The sequence below is a fragment of the Gossypium arboreum genome, chromosome 6 (assembly GCF_025698485.1).
Source record: "Gossypium arboreum isolate Shixiya-1 chromosome 6, ASM2569848v2, whole genome shotgun sequence".
Taxonomy (NCBI): domain Eukaryota; kingdom Viridiplantae; phylum Streptophyta; class Magnoliopsida; order Malvales; family Malvaceae; genus Gossypium; species Gossypium arboreum.
Window position 1 is genome coordinate 5,375,006 of NC_069075.1, and position 19,814 is coordinate 5,394,819.

Genomic DNA, 19,814 nt, shown 5'->3' on the forward strand with positions numbered 1-19,814 from the left:
ATTGAAGCATTCAAAAGAGGGAATGGAGAGTAACAATTAGGTGTCATTTCGGGCCAGAAAAATGGCCAATCATGGTGGTGTGGTCTAAATACTGTCACTTGTTTAAGATTTAACAGAAAAAGTACCAAATTAGTTGATGGAGAAAAAGTTCAGGTACCAATCTGGGGTAAAAAAACCTTAAATACCAATCTAAAAAAAGTGAATAAATTTAAGTACCAAATTTATATTTAACCCTATAAAATCATATAATACTAAAAAATCATATAAAATAGTAATTTTATAAAATGCAAAGGATTCGTAACTAAGGAAAGGAAACTTCTCAAGGCTTCTCATCGCTAAGCCAAGGCAAATCCCAAAGCCAAAAACAAATACAATCTCTCGTACCGAACCTACCAATACCACCGCCCACCGCCACCAATGGTTCCGCCGTCGTCAACACCGCCGCCAAACCCCCAACAAATCCAACAATTCCTCTCCTCCGTCCTCTCCCAACGCGGCCCTTCCGCCCTCCCTTACTCCGAAGACACCAAATGGCTAATCCGTCAACAACTCCTTTCCCTCATCTCCAACTACCCTTCCCTCGAACCTAAGACCGCCACTTTTACCCATAACGACGGCCGATCCGTTAACCTCCTCCAAGCCGACGGCACCATCCCCATGCCTTTCCAAGGCGTCACTTACAACATCCCCATCATTATCTGGCTCATGGAATCTTACCCTCGTTACGCCCCCGCCGTCTATGTCAATCCCACGCGCGACATGATCATCAAACGACCCCATCCTCATGTTTCCCCTTCTGGGTTAGTTTCGATTCCTTATTTGCATAATTGGATTTACCCAAGTTCTAATCTTGTTGATTTAGTCCTTCATTTAAGCTCTGCTTTTTCTCGTGATCCGCCTCTTTATTCGCAACGCCGCCCCAATCCTAACCCTAACCCTAGCCCTAGCCCCAGCCCTAACCCTTCGATTAATTCCTCCATGACGTCTACTTATGGGCAACATCCACCGCCGCCAGGACCTAGGGTGGCTGCTACGGCCGCGGCGGCAGGATACCCCCCATCACCTTATGGGAGGGTACAGCATTCGCAAGCTCGTCCTACTTCAACGGATGATGCTGCCGAGGTTTATAAGAGGAACGCAATGAATAAGTTGGTGGAGATGGTTCATGGGGATATAATTGGGATGAGAAAAGCAAGGGAAGTTGAAATGGAAGGAATGTTTTCGGCTCAAGCTGTTTTAAGAAGGCGAGAGGAAGAGATTAATAAAGGGTTGAAAGAGATGCAAGATGAAAAAGAAGGTTTAGAACAACAATTACAGGTTGTTTTGATGAATACAGATGTGTTGGATAGTTGGATTAGAGATAATGAAGGGAAAATAAAGAACTTAGGGAAGAAGAATAATAATGTAGCTGTTGATGAAGCGATTCATTGCGTCGATGTTCTTTCTAAACAAGTCTTGGATTCCACAGCTGCTGATTTAGCTATCGAAGATGTGGTATATTCCTTGGATAAGGCAGTGCAAGATGGGGTTGTGCCGTTTGATCAGTATTTGAGGAATGTGAGGTTGTTGTCAAGGGAGCAGTTCTTCCATAGGGCTACTGCCTCCAAAGTTAAGGAAGCTCAAATGCAGGCTCAGGTGGCAAATATGGCTGCTAGAATATCACATTTCGTTTCATGACTGGTTATTGTTCTGTTTCAGATTTGTCTATATAAAGGATCAAGCTATTCGAGGTTAGCTTCTAGTTAAGATTTGATATTATCATGATATAGCTGCATTGCTCATTTACATATCGGTATGTATTATTCGTTCGGGATGAAATGGTATTATAATGTGAATAATGTGCTCATGTAATTGATATGTTGACACTCAGTTTTGGGCTTTCTCTTTTTATAATGAATTCGGGTTCTTTAGCTTTAACTCTGGTTCCATTTGTGTGGAAAACTGAAATAGAGTTGTTTACATGTAATATTCAGGTTGTACCTTTATTTCAAAGGCCTAACGAGCGAAGGATTAACTTCATACGGGTCTAATAATGACTACAATAGGTTTTATCTGTTTTTTTCTCCTCATCCCTTGACCTGATTGTCATGTAAATGGATGGATCCCTTATTTAATTGTCACTGGTTGTTTACTTTTGTCTCGGCTGACTGACATATTCTACGAACTATAAGTTTCATGATGTATTAGTTTTATGGCTAAACTTTCAACCACTTATTCACCCCCATTTTTGTGAGATTTATGAGATAATCATTAATTTCATTTCCTAGGCATCATTTTTAAAACCTTAACTTCAAGGTCTCTTGCTTTAAGGTTTTTTCTTTTCCCCTTTTTTAATTGATCTCTTGTACTTGAAGAATCACTTCAGGGTTATCAAGTAGTAGTTTCCATATTAATTCTCTGGTGTAATATCTTGTCTCTAGCTTGCTTGTCATCTTGTTCCTTAATATATATATTATAAATTTGGCAACACTACTATAGAAAGTGAGATATAAAAAATATATTACAATCAGCTTTTTTTCTCTTCTGCAAATGTTAAATTTTTTGTCATGGTAGTCGAGAAATAATGTACTAAACCGAGCGAAAATATTTTCTTATATTGGCTTTTATCTTGGAACTTCACATGTGACATTACTGTTCTCTTGCTATGTTTAAATTTTGAATAGAACTTGCAAATCTGCTTCTTACCCTACTTGTTGGAGAAATTATTTAGGAGTTTTGGCTGCCATAATTGAGATGAATCCAGTGTGTTGTTTTGATGGATCCATGTTGTGGTTGTTTATTATTCCTTTATACTGGTTGGTATCAAGTATGGGAGAATTTTTACTCTAATGGTTGAGATACATTAACATGTGCTATATTTTTTTAGCAATATGATGTTATTCATAGATCAACTTATGTGGTAAATCATGGCCAGGGTAGTTGGTCATCATTTTGTTTGGAATCTGAAACTATTAGGAGCTCCATATGCTTTTCTCAGCCATGAGCATTTTTTTTTTCCCTTGTCATTGGTGTTCCTCTAATTACAATCATACATATGGAAAATGATTGCTTTACTTATTTGGTGATGATATGGTTTGGTTACTTTTCATTTATACCGGAGGTTGATTATCCAGGTCTGAAGTTGTTTGTTCTCGTCACCGAGATTTTTTATTTCCGATTCTTTTTTTTTCTTGTGTTTGAACACTCATGTCTCCAATGCATATTCAGGCATAGATATGGAAATATGACACTTCCTCGAAGAATAGTTGATTATGTTTCATTGCTGGGTGATGTTGCCAAGTCTATTAATTTTGAATTATAAAGCTTGCATTTAAGGGTGTTCTCTAACTGCATTTAAGAATGTTATAGCTTCTGTTGCACCGTCGAAACCCATATCCCTTGTATCGTACCAATCATGTATGCTTACGAGGTTTCAACTTGTGAACTGAAAATCAAATCGACCCTAATACATTTAAGTAGTATTTGAACGAAATCTATATGAGGGTTTTCTCGGTCAGCCTTATTTGAGATGTCTTGTCGAGGGATCATTGATCACATACACTCTCCCAAATGGCCTCCGTGTGTCATTGAAAGCTGTGGGGAAGCTTAGATGAGCTACTTAAATGGCGGATGGGATTTTCACACTACATGTGTGGTGAAAAAAAAAAAGTGAAGCTCTGTAATTTTGTGAGCTGGTGGAATGTATGTTAAGCTCTTTGAGTGGTACGAATTGCGATATATGTTACTATGAGATTGCAAACTACAATAACATAAATCAACGTTAATCGTTTCACGGTAAGCTTCCAAATCGAATCATGAAGCATACTATTTAAGTTAAATGAAAAGCTTTAATCCTTCTATCATGTCGAGCGGTGTGGCGGAAGTAACGTTAAACATTTGCTTATAAACTGTTCGAAGAAATGTTTGAGAGAAATGTAACAGTGTTGAAGTCGATGATTTCGGGGAGGTTTCCCTACTTTTTCATATTTTATATTTAACCCAAAGCATCGACTTTAAAGCTTAAAGACAAAAGCTGTGGTCTCTTAAAGGGGATCTCAAAGCTTTAATCATTGAATTATATGAGCTTCAATGGCTGCCCAAATTTCCAATCCAATCGCGCCTTGCCGCCGCATAAAGCTCAACGTCGGGGGCAAGTTTTTTGAAACTACCCTCTCCACCCTCCAGTCCGCCGGTCCTGATTCCCTCCTAGCTGCCCTTTCCAACCGCGCTGCCTATAACCCTATCTTCATCGACCGGGATCCTGAAATCTTTTCCGTCCTTCTCTCCCTCCTCCGCTCTAACCGCCTCCCTTCCGCCGCCCTCCGCCGCTTCTCTATCCACGAACTCGCCGAAGAGGCTCTTTATTACGGCGTGGAGTCCCGTCTCCGCTCTGCCTCTTTGCCCTCGCCGCTTCATGGCATAGACGCCGCCATCGTCGATACCATCCGCCCTGCCTCAGACGCTGTTCCTTCCACTTTCTCCGCCGGAGAAGATGGTTCACTTTGGATCGCTCACGGTGGTCAAATTTCAATATACGATTCCTACTTATCATACTCCACCGCCGTCCGTACGCATCTCGATGATATCACCTCGATTTGCCGGGTATGGCCAGAAATAGCCGCTGTCGGATCCGAATCCTCATCGGGTCTCCATATCTACGACCTCTCCAGCGGTCACTATACCGGTTCAGTTCACTGGACCGACCAGGACGATCCACGGATATACAAAGCCCGAGTCTGCGCCATCGCTAACTCACCCGACTCGGTCTTCGTATCATTCGATTGTCCCCATAGAGAAAACAGCGTCCTCGTTATCGACAAATCAACGCTTCAGGTCTCATCAGAGCTGACTCGCCAATCAGGAAGCGCCGCCAAGAACACATTCCCCGGAAAACTGACGTGGCTACCGGAAACTAGTTTGGTTATCGGAAGTGCTGTCACATGTGGGGCATTTGGTTATTCAGGTTATATTAGGATATGGGACCCGAGAAATAAGGAAGTGGTATGGGAAACGAACGAGCCGGGTTCAGGGCGGAGCAGTAGGTTCGGAGACTCATTCGCCGACGTCGGTGTCGACATTGACGATTCGATACTCTTCAAGATATGTTCAAAATCTGGGGATTTGGCAATGGCAGATATTCGTAAATTAGGGGATGATCCTTGGGTATATATGGAAGATACAAATCCTAGCATGAGAGAAGCTAGCTATGGTGGGAATGAGGTTCATTTGCATTGCTATAAAAGGCAGGTATTCGTGGGGAAAGATGGAGGATTGGAGGTTTGGTCGAGATTGAATGAGAGAGGTGGTTGGAGTGAGCAAAGAGGGGATAGTGAAAATGGAAGAGATGAGATGAGTTTGAAGAGGAATTATGTGGATAAAGTGGAGATGGGAGAGAGAGGGTTGATAAAGAGAATTGAAGGAGGTGGGGAGAGATTGTTTGTTAGCAGAGAAAATGTGGAAGGGATTGAGGTCTGGGAGAGTTCTAATCATTCTGCTATCATTTCTGTTTCCTCTTAAATCACAATTTGATCCTTGGAAATAGGACATTCTTCTTGGCATCTCTGAAGAGAAGCTTTTTACTCTTTCTTTAGTTTGTACTGTTATTGGTTATTTCTCTTGTAATAAAAGGTATTGCCTTTCGACATTTTCAAGAAATTCTCTTTCAATTTGTGCCATGAGGAAAATTGTTAAGGAACTCAGTCGATACAGCTAAGAAAATTTGTGAAATTTCTTGGTAACGGGATTCTCTCCCTCAACCAAGAATTCTTAACCGAGACCATTTTTATAACAGAAACGTCCTCACAAATGGTTTTTTTTACTAATACAACAACCGACAAGAAGAAAAACGACACAATAACATTCTCAAAAAAACAGTAGGAATATCTGAAATGAAGCACACGACTTTCAGCAACCAAAACAATTGCTAAATCAACACCGTTATTAGGTAGTAAGCTCCATTATAGCACTAACAATGTCACCATCAGCAGCCTTGAGTGCCTTGACAGCCTTTGACCTGGACACTCCTGCTTGTGTCATAACTAATTCAATGTCCTTGGGCTCCACCCCTGTGTCATCCACTTCTTCATCGTCCTGGACTGCTGTTGATGACTCCGGTTTCGATATGACATGGCTTAGATCAGGAGCCTTGAATTGCTCTGCAGCTTGAGTCTGCAGTTGTGAGCTTAAGTCCTCAATCTTAGCCTCTCCAAATATTACATAAGTATCTGATGCTGGGCTCTTGAACACGTCTGGTTTTGAGATGACAAATAAGATCTGGATTCGACATGTAAATATCAGTTATCAAAACAAATAAACGTTGGTTCAAGTTTAGAATTCAAATCTCAATGACTGAAGTCTACTTTTGCTGCAAAGAATTGTGATCGTGGGGCAATTATCGTGATTGAAAACACAATAAATGCCATTATGGTAGCCAAAAGAACAAATTGCAAAATACGGTCCTAGTATCATATTAGGAGAGCTAATTAAATCCAGATAAATGATTAACAATGTGAAAAGAGGACGACTTACATTCTTGCTCTTCTTCACAGTGACCCGGCTAACACCAGAGATCGGTTTCATCCCAAGCTTCAACATAGCTTTGCGACTCTTCTTTTCACTTCGGCTTTGCTTTGACCTACCAGTTCCATCTCCTTCTCCCTCATGATGACCTAAGACATAACAACAATATAAACATTGACATATAAATTCCCTGAATGTGAAACTAATGAATAAAGTGATTCACGAAAATCCTGTCATGTTAATTTGGTAAGATAATAGATACATTTAGCATGCCAAAAGGAAATGCTTAAAACAATTTAATTGAAGACCTTTATGCATTTGATGTTTTAATATTTTCAAAGATTAACACGAGACAAATGTTGTCATGACAGGTGCAGCACCATAACACTAGACAACAAAAGCATCTCAACCTTTATAAGTCAAGACACCATGCACGCTTTGTTGTCTAGCACTAAGGTGCAAGGTACAAGCATACCTTGGCACGTGCCTTGATAACACTGCAACAATAAACTTAAAAATATAAGGAATTGGTGCATATATAACATTTATACACACAATTATAATTCAGTACTTGGATATTCAACAACAAACTTGAAACAAAGTTTTACATCTTCAGCATAAACCCACAAATATACATATTGTGCTTGATTGAGTTAGCCTTTTTTTTGTCTCTTGCCTCAAACGACAATAAGGATTTTAAGTGCCTTTCAGTGCATCTTAAACCCTTAAAAACACTTCATGATACAGTATCTAAATCCATATGAATGAACATTTAATACACAACTATGACAGCCAATTTTCTTTGTACATTCCAAAGAAGTAAAACTACCCATACAAGTGGAAGTAGAGCTACAATCAAACTTGACTCAAAATTCGAGACTCAATATTAGTTTCATGCTCAATCAAGTTTCACTCTAAAAACTCAATATTATCTGATTAGGGTTGATTAAACTCGCTTACCTAGTAAAATATGTGCTCGATTCAGATGCTTGACTTCAAATTCATAACTGATTCTTGAACTCAAGGTCAAGTTCGATTTAAGTTTTCTCAATATCAATTTTTCTTTTTCTTTTTCTTTTTTTTTTTTAAAAAAAAAAAACTCTATTCGGCTCACAAGTTACTCCAGTCGATACTTGAGATATAGAAAAAATTGAAGTTATTTTTTTACTCAAACCCGAGTAGCTTGCAAGCACAAATATTTAAATAATATCAACAACACAACTTAGAGGTAAGCCTATACAGGAGCGCAATTGAGTCAATCCAAGTCAAAAGAGCATAAACCTTTCTCTGAAGCTCGAGTATGCATATATTCAAGGTTCGAGAAACTCAGCTCCCTATTAAAATACTCAAATAGGGCTAGATCGACAAGTTGAACTATTTGAGTTAAACTAGATCGGGAAGCCAAGTAGGAGCACATCTCAGAATCAATCTCAGACTAGTGAATCTTAAAGAAGATTTAAGCACATTTCATAACACAAACCAAAGATCAAATAAAAATCCATGAACTAAAGGAACTACAATAACCAAATACGATAGCGTCGTTCAGGTTACTTCAAGCCAAATCTTAAAAAAAAAATTAAGTTTAGAAAATGAAAAAGAAAGTGGAAAATGAATATTGACCTTCGGCATCATCTTCATCATCATCGTCATCGTCATCTTCCTCGTCGTCATCTTCAACAACAGGTTGCTCTGGTTTCTCGGACTGAAAATCAGAAAAAAAAAATTAAAAAATATAAAAAAATCAGGAGAAAAGAAGAAATCCTGATCTTAAGAAAATACATCGATTTTTTGTTGGTCGAGATGGGCTGCCAGAATCTCTTCGATCTCTTTGTCGGCCTGAGCAGTCATTTTTGGTTGAGAGTAAGAAGCAAAAAGCAAAGGCAGAAGCAATAAGCAAAACCCTAAAACCCCAAAAACGAAGCGCCGATGTCTGTTAATTAAGCATTTTGAGCTGTTATTGGGCCAACTCCAAATCACCTATAAGCCCAAAACAAATATAAAGGGAAAATTTCAAATTTAGCCACTTGATTTTGCTTGAAATTACTTTTTGACCATTGAACTTTAAAAAATTATATGATTATTAATATTATTGATTTATTACGTTATGGTCATTTAACTCTAATTTAGTGTATCAATGCAAGCTGATGTGACATGATAATGTTATCATTTGGATAAAATTTTAGGTCAAATTATATAATTAATCCTTATAATTTTTTATGCAAATTTAACTTTTCACTTTTATTTTTAAACTTTTCAAAATGTAAATTACCAAAATATCTTACCTAAAACAAAACATCTATAAATATATATATTAAAATAAGTGTTGCATGCATTGTAAGGTACATTACATTTTCAAGGAGAAACGTAAGTTCGAACCTTAGAGACGATATCACTGGAAGGGACAACCATAAACCCTGAATATAGGGGTAAAATGGACATAAAGAATAAAAAAGAAATACTAAAGAGTACTACATAAAATTGAACTTCAAATGTTTGACATGTAAGCATTTGGGCAAAACGGAAAGTAGAGGGAAAAAACGAGTCTAATTGTCCCTCAACTTTTGAAATTTAGCTTCGTTGTTTTTTTATAACGTTGTTAATTGATTTCTATTAAATTTGAATATATGTTATTAATTAAATTTTAATTTTTAAATCAAGCCTTTGAATATTAAAATGTCACATATTCAAAATCAACGAAATCCAATAAAAACGTCACCGATTGAACTTTAATCTTTAAACCAATCAATTAGAGAAATTTAAATTCTTAAAATTAAAAGTATAACTAAATTTCAAAAGTTTGAGAAGTATAAAGATCGAGGATATAATTAAGCTAAAAAGCGAGAAAAGTAAAATAGAAATGAAAAAATAAAAGTTTGTATTTTCTTTTTAATTTTGGTTGTGAAATTAAAAGTTAAAATGATAGTTGATAGACTAATAATATTTAAATAGTGTATTTAATTTCACAAGTAAAATTAGAAATATGATAAAAATTTATAAAACTAATATTTAAATAATGTATTTAATTAAGTTAATCCATCTGTTTGCTCTCAAATCGATTTAGTATTTGTTCTTTAGTCATTTAGAAAAAAATTAAGTTTTTAATTTAAAATAATAATTGTATATATATATTTTATAAATTATCATAAATTTAATTTTAGAAATTAAAAATATAATATTTTTAATATTTATATTTTAATCTATACCTAATTTGTTTGTAGTTTTTGAAAAATAAATTTTTTTTAGATTTATTTAGAGCTTCATTTAATATTCAAATTCAACAAGATTTTTTCCACTTTATGCCTCTAACTTAACTCATAAGTAGAGTGGAATTAATCTCAAAATCAAGGGAGTAGTTAGGAGGCTTGATCTTCTAAAAATGAAAAATTTTCTATTTAATCTCGTTAAAATTTTTAAAATTTTAAATTAGTAAAGGTAAAATTGTACTTTGCCCTTTAAAAATGATAAAATTTTAATTTAATCCTTTAAAATTATAACTAAATAGGCTATTGAAATGGTGAAATTGCATTTTACTATCGTAAAATTTATAATTTAATTTCAACCCCCCTAAAACAAATTTCTGGCTTCACCACTACTCAAAATTATACATGAACTTTGACTCAATACGAAATTGATATATGAAACTTTAATTTTGATTCAATCATACACATTTCAAAAATAAATACATCAGTGTATTTTTATATTAAATAAATATAATTATTTATGTATGTATTATATAAACATAAAATTATGCTATACCAATAATTGTGTTAATAAATTGTGAGAATTGATTAAAATCAAAATTCTATATATAAAATTACACATTAAACTAAATTTTATAAATAATTTTAAATTTATCCCCAAATAGATTTAATATACTTAGTTAATCCTAAACTGTTATCGTAAATCTAATTTTCATATATAATATAAAAATTATAATATATTAAATAATATTATTAAAACATTAAAATTAATTAATTAAAATGATAAAATTAATTTTAATTTATTTATTTAATCAAATAAATAATCCAAAAAATCAATTTAAATTTAGTTATTTAATCAAAGGTAGATTAATTTTTCATATTCTGGACTTCAACAACTTTATACAGTTTAAAATAGTTTTACACTACCGCTTATCAAAAATCCATTGTCGTCCAGTGGTTAGGATATCTGGCTTTCACCCAGGAGACCCGGGTTCAATTCCCGGCAATGGAATATTATAATCCTTTTTTATTATTCAGAAAGTCGTAGCTTTGTTTTGCTAAGGTTAAACTAGCTATTAGTCCCTTACTTTGCAAAAATTATGAATTTAGCCTATATATTTCAATTTGATAAATTTTAGTTTATGTGCTTTTTGAATTGGTCACTTTTAGTTACTTACTTTTCAAATTTTGAAATTTTAGTCCTGAGTAATAGTTAAATCTATTTTGTTAAATTTGAACTATGCTATTAGTCTCTTACTTTGTAAAAGTTGTGAATTTAGTCCATATACTTTAATTTGATCAATTTTAATTCCTATGCTTTTTGAATTGGTCACTTTTAGCCCCTGTACTTTTAAAATTTTGAAAATTTAGTCCTAATCCAAATAATAATAGTTAAATCTATTTGGTTAAAATTAATTACTAGTTCTATACTATATGTAAGTTGTAGATTTTGTCTATATTTTCCAATTGAATCATTCTAAGTCCCTATACTTTTCAAAATTTGAATTTTCAGTCTTGACATGCAAATGACAATTATTAATTGATTATCTGGGTTTTTAGTAAGTATTTTGTGAAAGTAACAAGCTAACATAACATTACACGTATGATAATATTTTTTCAATTAATGGATTAACAACTATCGTTTGTGTCAAGATTAAGATTTCAAATTTTAAAAAGCATGGGGACTTAGAATGATCCAATTGGAGAACATGAGCTAAATCTACAACTGTACGCATATACACAACTAGTAATTGAAGTTAACTAAATGAATTTAGCTGCTAAATTTGGTACAGGACTAAAATTTCAAACTTCAAAAAGTATAAGGAATAAAATTGACCAATTCAAAAAGTACAAAGACTAAAAATGATCAAATTAAAGTATAAGGACTAAATCCAAAGCTTTTATAAAGTACAGGATTTAATAATAAAATTTTACCTGTGTCAGATTCCTTAAAAGACATATGTCGACTATTTTTTTCACATGGAAAAATAATGGTTAAATTTCAGTTCTAACCTCTCTACTTTTTATAATTATATAAGTATGGTTAAATTTCAATTTCAATCTTTATATTTGGTTCAAATTTGATATTTAATTTCTATACTTTAATTTTGACATAATTTAGACACTTGTTCGTTCTTTTCTTTTCTCTTCTCTTGACATGAGAAAATAATGAATTTCAGTTCTAATCCATCTACATTTTAAAATTATACAAGAATGGTTAAATTTTAATTTTGATCCATATATTTCGCTCAAATTAGTTAGTCTAAATATTTTATTCTGATTAAAATGTTGAGGTGAATTTTTAAATATTGTTAACACCATTAAATTCTCTATTAAATTCAAGTTCATTATAAGGTTATTTTTTATTACATGGATACCAAATGATTTTTTTAATTTCAAAATATCACACCAATAAATTTAACATAAAGATTTTAACAGTGTTAACAAATAGACCTAAATTTTAAAAATAAAAAAAAATGGATTAAATTCTTAAAAATAAAAATATAAAGATTAAACCCTGTTGAAGATATGTAACTCAAATTCTTGTTAAAATAAAATACAAGTGGCAAGATAGAGGGATCTACGAGGGTGAGGGCCTCGGTACAGTACAGGCTGCACAAGTGAATTTTGTATAGAAGTATACTACCCCTATTTGATGTTGATCAGAATAATATGTTTTAACTTCACCTCATTACTTCTACTTGATTTTAATTAGAATATGATTTTACAAATTTATAAATAGACGTAATCGATCGTCTCTTCTCTTATATTATTCGAATTCAATATAGTAAATTTTCCTCTCATTTGCCCGTGATTTTTTTCCCTAAAGAACTTTTATGTAAAATTTTATGTGTTCTATTTTTCTTTTCTTCTTTGCAACACATTATTATTATCGACATTTTATTATCACAAATTCTAAATAGATAAAGAGTACAAAAATTTTAAGAATATCATAACCTTTAAATTTTTACTTATCCGCCTTTGAAAAATTGCATAATCGTTGGGGCTTTTGGAATTTTCTTTTATTGTTTTTAATAAGTTTAAAAATAATAAATATTATTTTAAAAAATTAAAAATTAAATTTGAGTTATCTGCTTGATTAAGTTGGAAATATAATAAACAATTAATTGTAAAACAAAATGAATTACACATGGGTGGCTGTGATAAAAAATAATAATAGTGGTCGGTTTGTAGTTTTAACATGCACCTCACATTGTCTTTTACGTGAATAGATAAGGATTGACAAACCTTTATGTGACGGTCCAATTTTGTCAATATGTTAAACATGGGTGTGATTGGGAGCCATTAATATCATGGTTAAAATTTTTTATTTTTTTTAAATTTTTAAGTGATGACATAATATATTTTTATAATATAGTATTATTAAATTATTATATTTATTAAATTTTAGGTAAAAAAATAGATTTAATTGTTACATATTTAAGGATAAAAATAGATAAAAATAAAAGAGTTCATACTTGTCAATATCATAGCCGGTTCAAGCTACGAAGTAGTATATATATATATACACAACTTTGGAAGCACAAAGCAATCAAAACTAAATACTCATTTCAAGGTTTTAGAAATTCGGTAAACCAAAAAAGAAATTAAGCTCTTAACCATGGCTGCCATCAATCCAGCAGTAGCAGCACCATATTCTATGGGTGTTCATAGAAATACAGCGACCCAAAGCCACAAAGTTATGGCGGCTGCCAATCCAGCAGTGAAATACGGACGTGCAGCTTCGATTCTTTCTACACCCACACAGACACAGTCCCCATTACTACGTAGAAATTCGGTTCCCAGCAGAAGCTCAGACACGAGAATCATGGGTGCCAACCCTGAAGTTTTATCGTCACCGTCGTCGTCAAATTTAATGGGGGTTCTGTTTTTTACGCAGTGCCAGTTTCGGAACCGTTACGGTCAGGATTTAAAGCTGGAAGACCACATTTATTGGCATGGATATGGAGATCCACCGGAAACTATAGCTCAACAGTCAGCAAGTGAGTTTAGGCACTCGGGTGACACCGTAGGTTCAGTTGGAGCTGTTTCGTATCTTGTCGGAGATAAGGTTAGGTGGATTATTGCCTGGAGCAACAGCGGAGAAGATACGCTCGAGCTTAACAAGGTATCATATTCATTCATATTCAGTTATTTTTGGAAACCCTTTACAATAAAAATTAATTAATTAATCTTTATATACTATATAAAAGAGTAAGTTGAGTTAAAAATTAATGTAACTACTAAAATAATTAGACAAGTAACACGTGACATATTACTTGTATCTCATAATATAAATAAATTAGTTTTAATCATAAAGTACATAATTTTTTAATAAAAGGACTAATTTATTTTTATATGACATACATAAATTAATTTACTCATTTTTAAATAAATAAAATAAACTGCAATCTAATTTTTAAAACTCATTTTATATTAATATATATTATAATTAAATTTAAATAAAATATTTCTATTATTACTTAATAATTATGCAATGTGATCCTGAATTTTATAAATTTTTTTATTAAAAGATGCTATAATTTTCAGTTATTGCTAATCACCTATTTTTATTTCAATTTTTTTATTTTTAATTTAAAATATAAATTCAATTATTAATACTGTTAAAATTATTTAATCAAATCGTGATTTATTATAACATGTTTTTTAGTTCATTACAGTAATTATTAATATCATTATAATAAAATCCTGATTTATTACAACATCTTTTAAGTTATACGAAAATCAATAGGAAAAAGGGGAAGCAGGGACTTGGCCTCACTAAATTGAAAATTTATGCTTTAGATCTGTCAAAATTATAAAATTTTAAGTTAACAAAATAGTAAAAATTATAATTTAGTTTTAAAATTGATAAAATTTTGATTTAGTTTTCCTAAAACTATAAATATATAAACCAATACAAGGGTGGAATTACATTTTAACCCTTATAAAAAACAAATTTCTAGCTTCACTCTTGCCAACCAAATGAGTATTTTTCTTATTACAATATGTCACACAAGTAAATTTAACAGAAAAATTTAATAATAATAACAATCGCATGTATCTGAATTTTAAAATTTGAAAATAAAAGACAAAATTTATAAAAAAATAGAATATAAAATTTATAACATATTTTAATCAATTTAAAAAAATTATTGTTAGCATAATAATTAGTCAAAGTCAACCTGAACTATATTTGAAATCCTATTTATAAAAGTAACTTGAAGAGGAACTTCACCACATTCATGAAGTAAATATAAAATGATTTTCAGTTAAATTTAATTATAAAATATAAAATTAATATATTTTTAATATTTAACATTTTAGAAATTCAAATAATAAAAAATTAATTTATTTTATTTATGTATTAAATATAAATTGCGGTGTATAGTGAGATTAATGAAGTAAGTGAAGAAGGAATTGACTGGTGTTCGATAAAAGAATCATTGGATCAAAACGTGCCCAAGTATACAGCTAGAAATAATAATTATGGATATTCAGCTGATCTTATGATTGACCCAACCAGCAATACACCAACAATGACGGCAACATTCAAATGTGGCGCTTGCTATTGATTATCCAATAATTTACTCTTTGGTTTAATAAATTATTTTGATTTAAGATGTACTTTTTTTATACATAAATAATATGTCCATTAATATGGATTAAATAGCTCGTTTTATGTATTAAATTGATTCAAAGTAATCCAATAATGTTTTCTTTTAATAGTTTTGTTGATATTAAAATGTTGTTAATAGCTTCTCAAGGATGTAGCTAGGTTGCTAGTAGGGGCTCGACTCTTTTAAAATAGAAATTTTTTTACTTAAGTCTTTTAAAAGTTTTACAATTTTAAATTAGTAAAGGTAAAATTATATTAAAGCTTCTCCTAAAATTTATAAAATTATAGGATATTAGAAATGGTGAAATTATATTTTACTATCGTAAAAATTATAATTTAATTTCGGTCTCACTTAAAATATTTCTCATGTGACTTAAAAAGGTATTGCACATATTTTGGTTGCTACTTCTTAAAATTACTATAAATCATCATATTTATACATATTTTAACCAAAAAAAATTAACAATTGCACTTTAATTTTAAAATTTGAAAAGTAGAGAACTTAAATTCCATGAAATAAAAATATAGTGATTAAATTCCTAATTTTAAATAAATATATATATTAAGAATACTATAAACTTATATATAACTTTCACACTATTCGTTATATGTACATTTTAACGTATTGTGTGCTGTGTTTAAATTATTTTTGTATTATATTATATTTTATATTATTTATTCAATTAAAATTTATTTTTATGTTATATTCGTATTGTATTATATTTTATATAATTTTTCATAATAATTCAATTATTTCAAAAATAATTTTTGTGTTTGTTTTATGTATTAAATAAACTCATATATTTCATAATTTGTTAGATTGATCCAATTTATATAAAGAAAATCATTCATATTAAATTATTATTATTATTATTATTATTATTATTATTATTATTATTATTGTTATTTTCCGTACACATCATGGGCATCAATGGTTTATTTTCCGTATAGATCGTTGACATCAATAACTTATTTTGCGTAGATTTTGAATGTTGTTCGAGTATTTGTGTTATATATATATATACCACAAGTTTTAATTTTTTATATATTTTATTACATCTTAAATTATTTCATATATTAATTTTAATTTCATTGACTTCAAGATTACTTAAAATTTAATATATTTTTTATGTTGATTCAATTTATATAAAGAAATCATTCATATTGTGTTCACATTATTATTATCGGCACACATCATTGACATCAATGGTTTATTTTCCGTACATATCATTGACATCAATGGTTTGTTTTGTGTAGATTTTAAATGTTGTTCGTGTAACGCCCTCAACTCGGTTTAAGAGTTTTGACAAAGTTAAATACGTTACATTCGGTCACCGAAGTGGTCCTGTAAAGTTATTCTTTTTACTTGAGTCGATTTGATTGAAAATCACTTTATTTTTTAGGAGAATCATTCATTAATTTAAACCAAATTTATTTAGTAATTCAATATTAACGTGAGGATTTAAATAGAACGATGTAAGGTTTTTCAAGAAAAGTCTTATCAAAATTTTGAGTATTTTGTAAAGCAGAACCAAATGGCATGCAAATACTAGTAGCAATATTTAAATGTCATGTATAAAATAAATAAACTAGCAATCCCAAACCTAAGATATAAAAACGAGGAAAATACTACATAATTACAAACCCCAAAAAAATAAACGATTAAGAAAATTTTTGAATAAAACTTAAAAGTAGAAATAAATAAAGAAAACAACTTGCTAATCTAAGGGTCCTATGATGTGGAATCGAATCCCCTTCTTTTGTTGTAATTAGAGGTGTTCATGGGCCAGGCCGGGCCGAGTTTGTGTCTGGCTCAACTAAAAAAATGCCCATTTATTGGGCTCGGGCCGGGCCCAAAAAATGGGCCTAAAATTTTGTCCAAACCCTACCCAGATAAAAATACTAAAACTCAGGCCCGACATGTCCTGCCCGTATTAATTTTTATATTATTTTAAAATTTATATAATACATTAAAAATACTAAAAACATCAAAATTGTAGCACCCCAAACCCGGCCCAGAAGTTATGGCCGGATCCGGCATGCCACATCAAAAACGTTAAAAAAAAATTTCCATTCTAAGTCCAGAAAATCGTACTTGATGTTCAAAAGATTAATTCATTAAGAGTTAAAGTGAATGGAAGCTGTGCACCAGGTAGGAAACCGGAAAAGAGGTGGTGAGTCCATCGGACTGCTTAAGTACCAAGCTCCCTTCGGATCCAATCCTAGACATGCATACCGCCATTGCCACACCTTAACGACATGGATATTTCTAGGAAACTGATTTTGATTAAGTCATTTTTAGGAAAAGTGATTAATTTTGGAAAATACTTTCATTCGGAAGCTTTGCTTGTTGTCGATTATTTTGAAATCAATTGTTGTTTTTGAAAACGCGCCTAAAGCTATCCAATTTCAACAATTAAAATAAGTAATATCTATCTTAGTAATACATATTAAAACCATCAAAAATAATTAAGCGGCCTTATTACATTTAAAACCCAAAACTTCAAACGTAAATAAAAGGATGTTCAGTTCACGAAGAAAATCAAACTTTTAGAACGGTGGCCACTCAATTCCCTCACGACTCCAAGCCCACTATGGTTGGGGATTACTGCGTGGATGAAAATAAAAGGGTGAGTTTGGGGAAACTCGATGTGTAAAATAACCCAACCATAGTCTAAATTAGCTCAACCACGAAAATGAATAAGTTGGCCTTAGCCGAGCGAAATTGAGAATAAAGCCCATAGGCCCATAATGAGCGAGCAGATATTACATGTTTATGCGAAACCCAACCATATCCAACCGTATACACCCCGTACCAACCTTACACCGTGTGGGGAGACAACTCGACCCACCCAACCACTACACACACCACGAATTTGCAGCATGGCTGCGAGCGAATAATGTGTGAGTCACCAGATCTGATAATCGTGGCGAGCCACCGAAGCAGATATATGTGATGAGCCACCGGATCGGATATTTGTGGCAGAGTCACCAGATCAGATATTTGTGGCATAGCCACCAGAACGCTTTCTCCATAATATAACCCACGTCCCCATGCAACAGATATATAATCATGGCATACATCATACAGAATCAGATCGTCATGCTTTTCAGTCAAAATTAACCCTAGGGGTATAACGGTAATTTTGCACCTAGAGGTATAACAGTAATTTTCCATACATAGGGGTATTATAGTAATTTAGCTACTTTTAGGGTTTTCATGTATATCCTAACTATTTACGTACTATCGAACACTTACAAGATACTTACCGAATTGGGCCCGTTGGCCCATGAACCCGTTCTTTGGCCCATTAAGCCCAAATTATAAAAATGTACGAAATCGCACGTACTGCAGTTTATTACTTTAGATTACCAAATATACAAATCTAACTATTTTACGAGCATTCGCACACTCGCAAATTCCCAAAATACCGACTTTTCGGCACTTCGGCTTTTCGGCTTTTGCCAATTTAGTCTATGAGAGGGTGTCAGTTACACACCTGTTTGCGACGATATGCTGACGAGATCCACACACGAACCGCCTACAATTGGATTATTAACACGTTAATCTAACTATTCAAATACAAACTACGTATTAACCCCTTACAATATTCGGCCAACCACACCTACAGATCATAGTAAGCTTATAAGAAATCAATAAGCAACTCATTAACAAATTTTTGTCAATGTTTACCACATAATCATAATTTCACTGCAAGCTGTCTTCCTGAGCAACAGTCACTAAATTATTTATAACTGGAGCTACGAAACTCCAAATCAAGTGCCATTAATTTTCCCTGAAAATAGACTCATATATCTTTTATCCATAAAATTTTCAGAATTTTTGGTATGGCCAATCAATACCAGATTTTTCTTAAAGTTTCCCATGTTTCACTGTTTGACTAATCTGACCACTCTTCATTACGAATCAAATTTCTCATTTTACAGAATTCAAAATATGTTCTTGTTTATTTCATTAGAAACTAGACTCAATAAGCTTTAATTACATAATTTATTCAGCTTCTAATTCATCTCCCACAATTTATGGTGATTTTCCAAAGTCACGTTACTGCTGCTGTCCCAAGCAGATTTATTACCAAATCACTCTTTCACACCTAACTTGCATGCTTGTTATTTAAACATGTATATCACCAATCAATCATCACATATCTATGATTTTACTTAAGTATAATCTCCATTTCATCATTTTAAAGCACAACATGTTAGCCGATTTTTCCCCTTAGCATCTAAGGCACATGCATGCTAATTTGTTTGGCTCAACTTCACCTATCTTCCATTTTTCATCAAAAGAACATGAAACAACAACCATTTCCTTCATTTTAATTCATGACTAAATGCTCACAACACAACTAAAAATCAAAATATACTTCAAGAGTTAAGGTAGAATCAAGAAGAACTCATGAACCTTAAAAGAGAAGCAAGGTACCAAGAACTTACCTTCAATTTTCCTCCTCCTAATGACCAAATACTCAAGA

The 19,814-nt window shown here is 32.3% G+C and overlaps 3 protein-coding genes and 1 non-coding gene across 4 annotated transcripts; 3 read left to right on the forward strand and 1 right to left on the reverse strand.

Annotated features, from left to right (window-relative positions):
* The first annotated feature begins 267 nt into the window (after window positions 1-267).
* On the forward strand, window positions 268-6,121 carry LOC108486117 (protein ELC-like). The gene is made up of 2 exons (XM_017789952.2): window positions 268-1,730; window positions 1,974-6,121. Exon 1 carries the CDS (start codon window positions 418-420, stop codon window positions 1,675-1,677), a length of 1,260 nt encoding a protein of 419 aa, XP_017645441.1. The 5' UTR covers window positions 268-417; the 3' UTR covers window positions 1,678-1,730; window positions 1,974-6,121.
* On the forward strand, window positions 4,069-5,496 carry LOC108486116 (protein ENDOPLASMIC RETICULUM-ARRESTED PEN3). Its single transcript, XM_017789951.2, has one exon. It carries the CDS (start codon window positions 4,069-4,071, stop codon window positions 5,494-5,496), a length of 1,428 nt encoding a protein of 475 aa, XP_017645440.1.
* LOC108486118 (nascent polypeptide-associated complex subunit alpha-like protein 1) lies at window positions 5,698-8,409 on the reverse strand. The gene is made up of 4 exons (XM_017789953.2): window positions 8,278-8,409; window positions 8,119-8,200; window positions 6,508-6,647; window positions 5,698-6,252 (listed from the first exon to the last, which is right to left on the reverse strand). Exons 1-4 carry the CDS (start codon window positions 8,344-8,346, stop codon window positions 5,920-5,922), a joined length of 624 nt encoding a protein of 207 aa, XP_017645442.1. The 5' UTR covers window positions 8,347-8,409; the 3' UTR covers window positions 5,698-5,919.
* A 2,229-nt stretch (window positions 8,410-10,638) lies between these two features.
* TRNAE-UUC (transfer RNA glutamic acid (anticodon UUC)) lies at window positions 10,639-10,710 on the forward strand. Its single transcript has one exon. It is a non-coding gene; the product is annotated as a tRNA-Glu (tRNA).
* The last annotated feature ends 9,104 nt before the right edge of the window (window positions 10,711-19,814 follow it).

Excerpts from the sequence above, each read along its gene's own strand:
- LOC108486116 (XM_017789951.2), top strand. The coding sequence starts at position 4,069 with ATGGCTGCCCAAATTTCCAATCCAATCGCGCCTTGCCGCCGCATAAAG.
- LOC108486117 (XM_017789952.2), top strand. The coding sequence starts at position 418 with ATGGTTCCGCCGTCGTCAACACCGCCGCCAAACCCCCAACAAATCCAA.
- LOC108486118 (XM_017789953.2), bottom strand. The coding sequence starts at position 8,346 with ATGACTGCTCAGGCCGACAAAGAGATCGAAGAGATTCTGGCAGCCCAT. Across the intron at positions 8,201-8,277 it reads TCGACCAACAAAAAATCGAT|TCCGAGAAACCAGAGCAACC; the intron begins GTATTTTCTTAA and ends TCTGATTTTCAG. Across the intron at positions 6,648-8,118 it reads TGATGAAGATGATGCCGAAG|GTCATCATGAGGGAGAAGGA; the intron begins GTCAATATTCAT and ends GTTATGTCTTAG.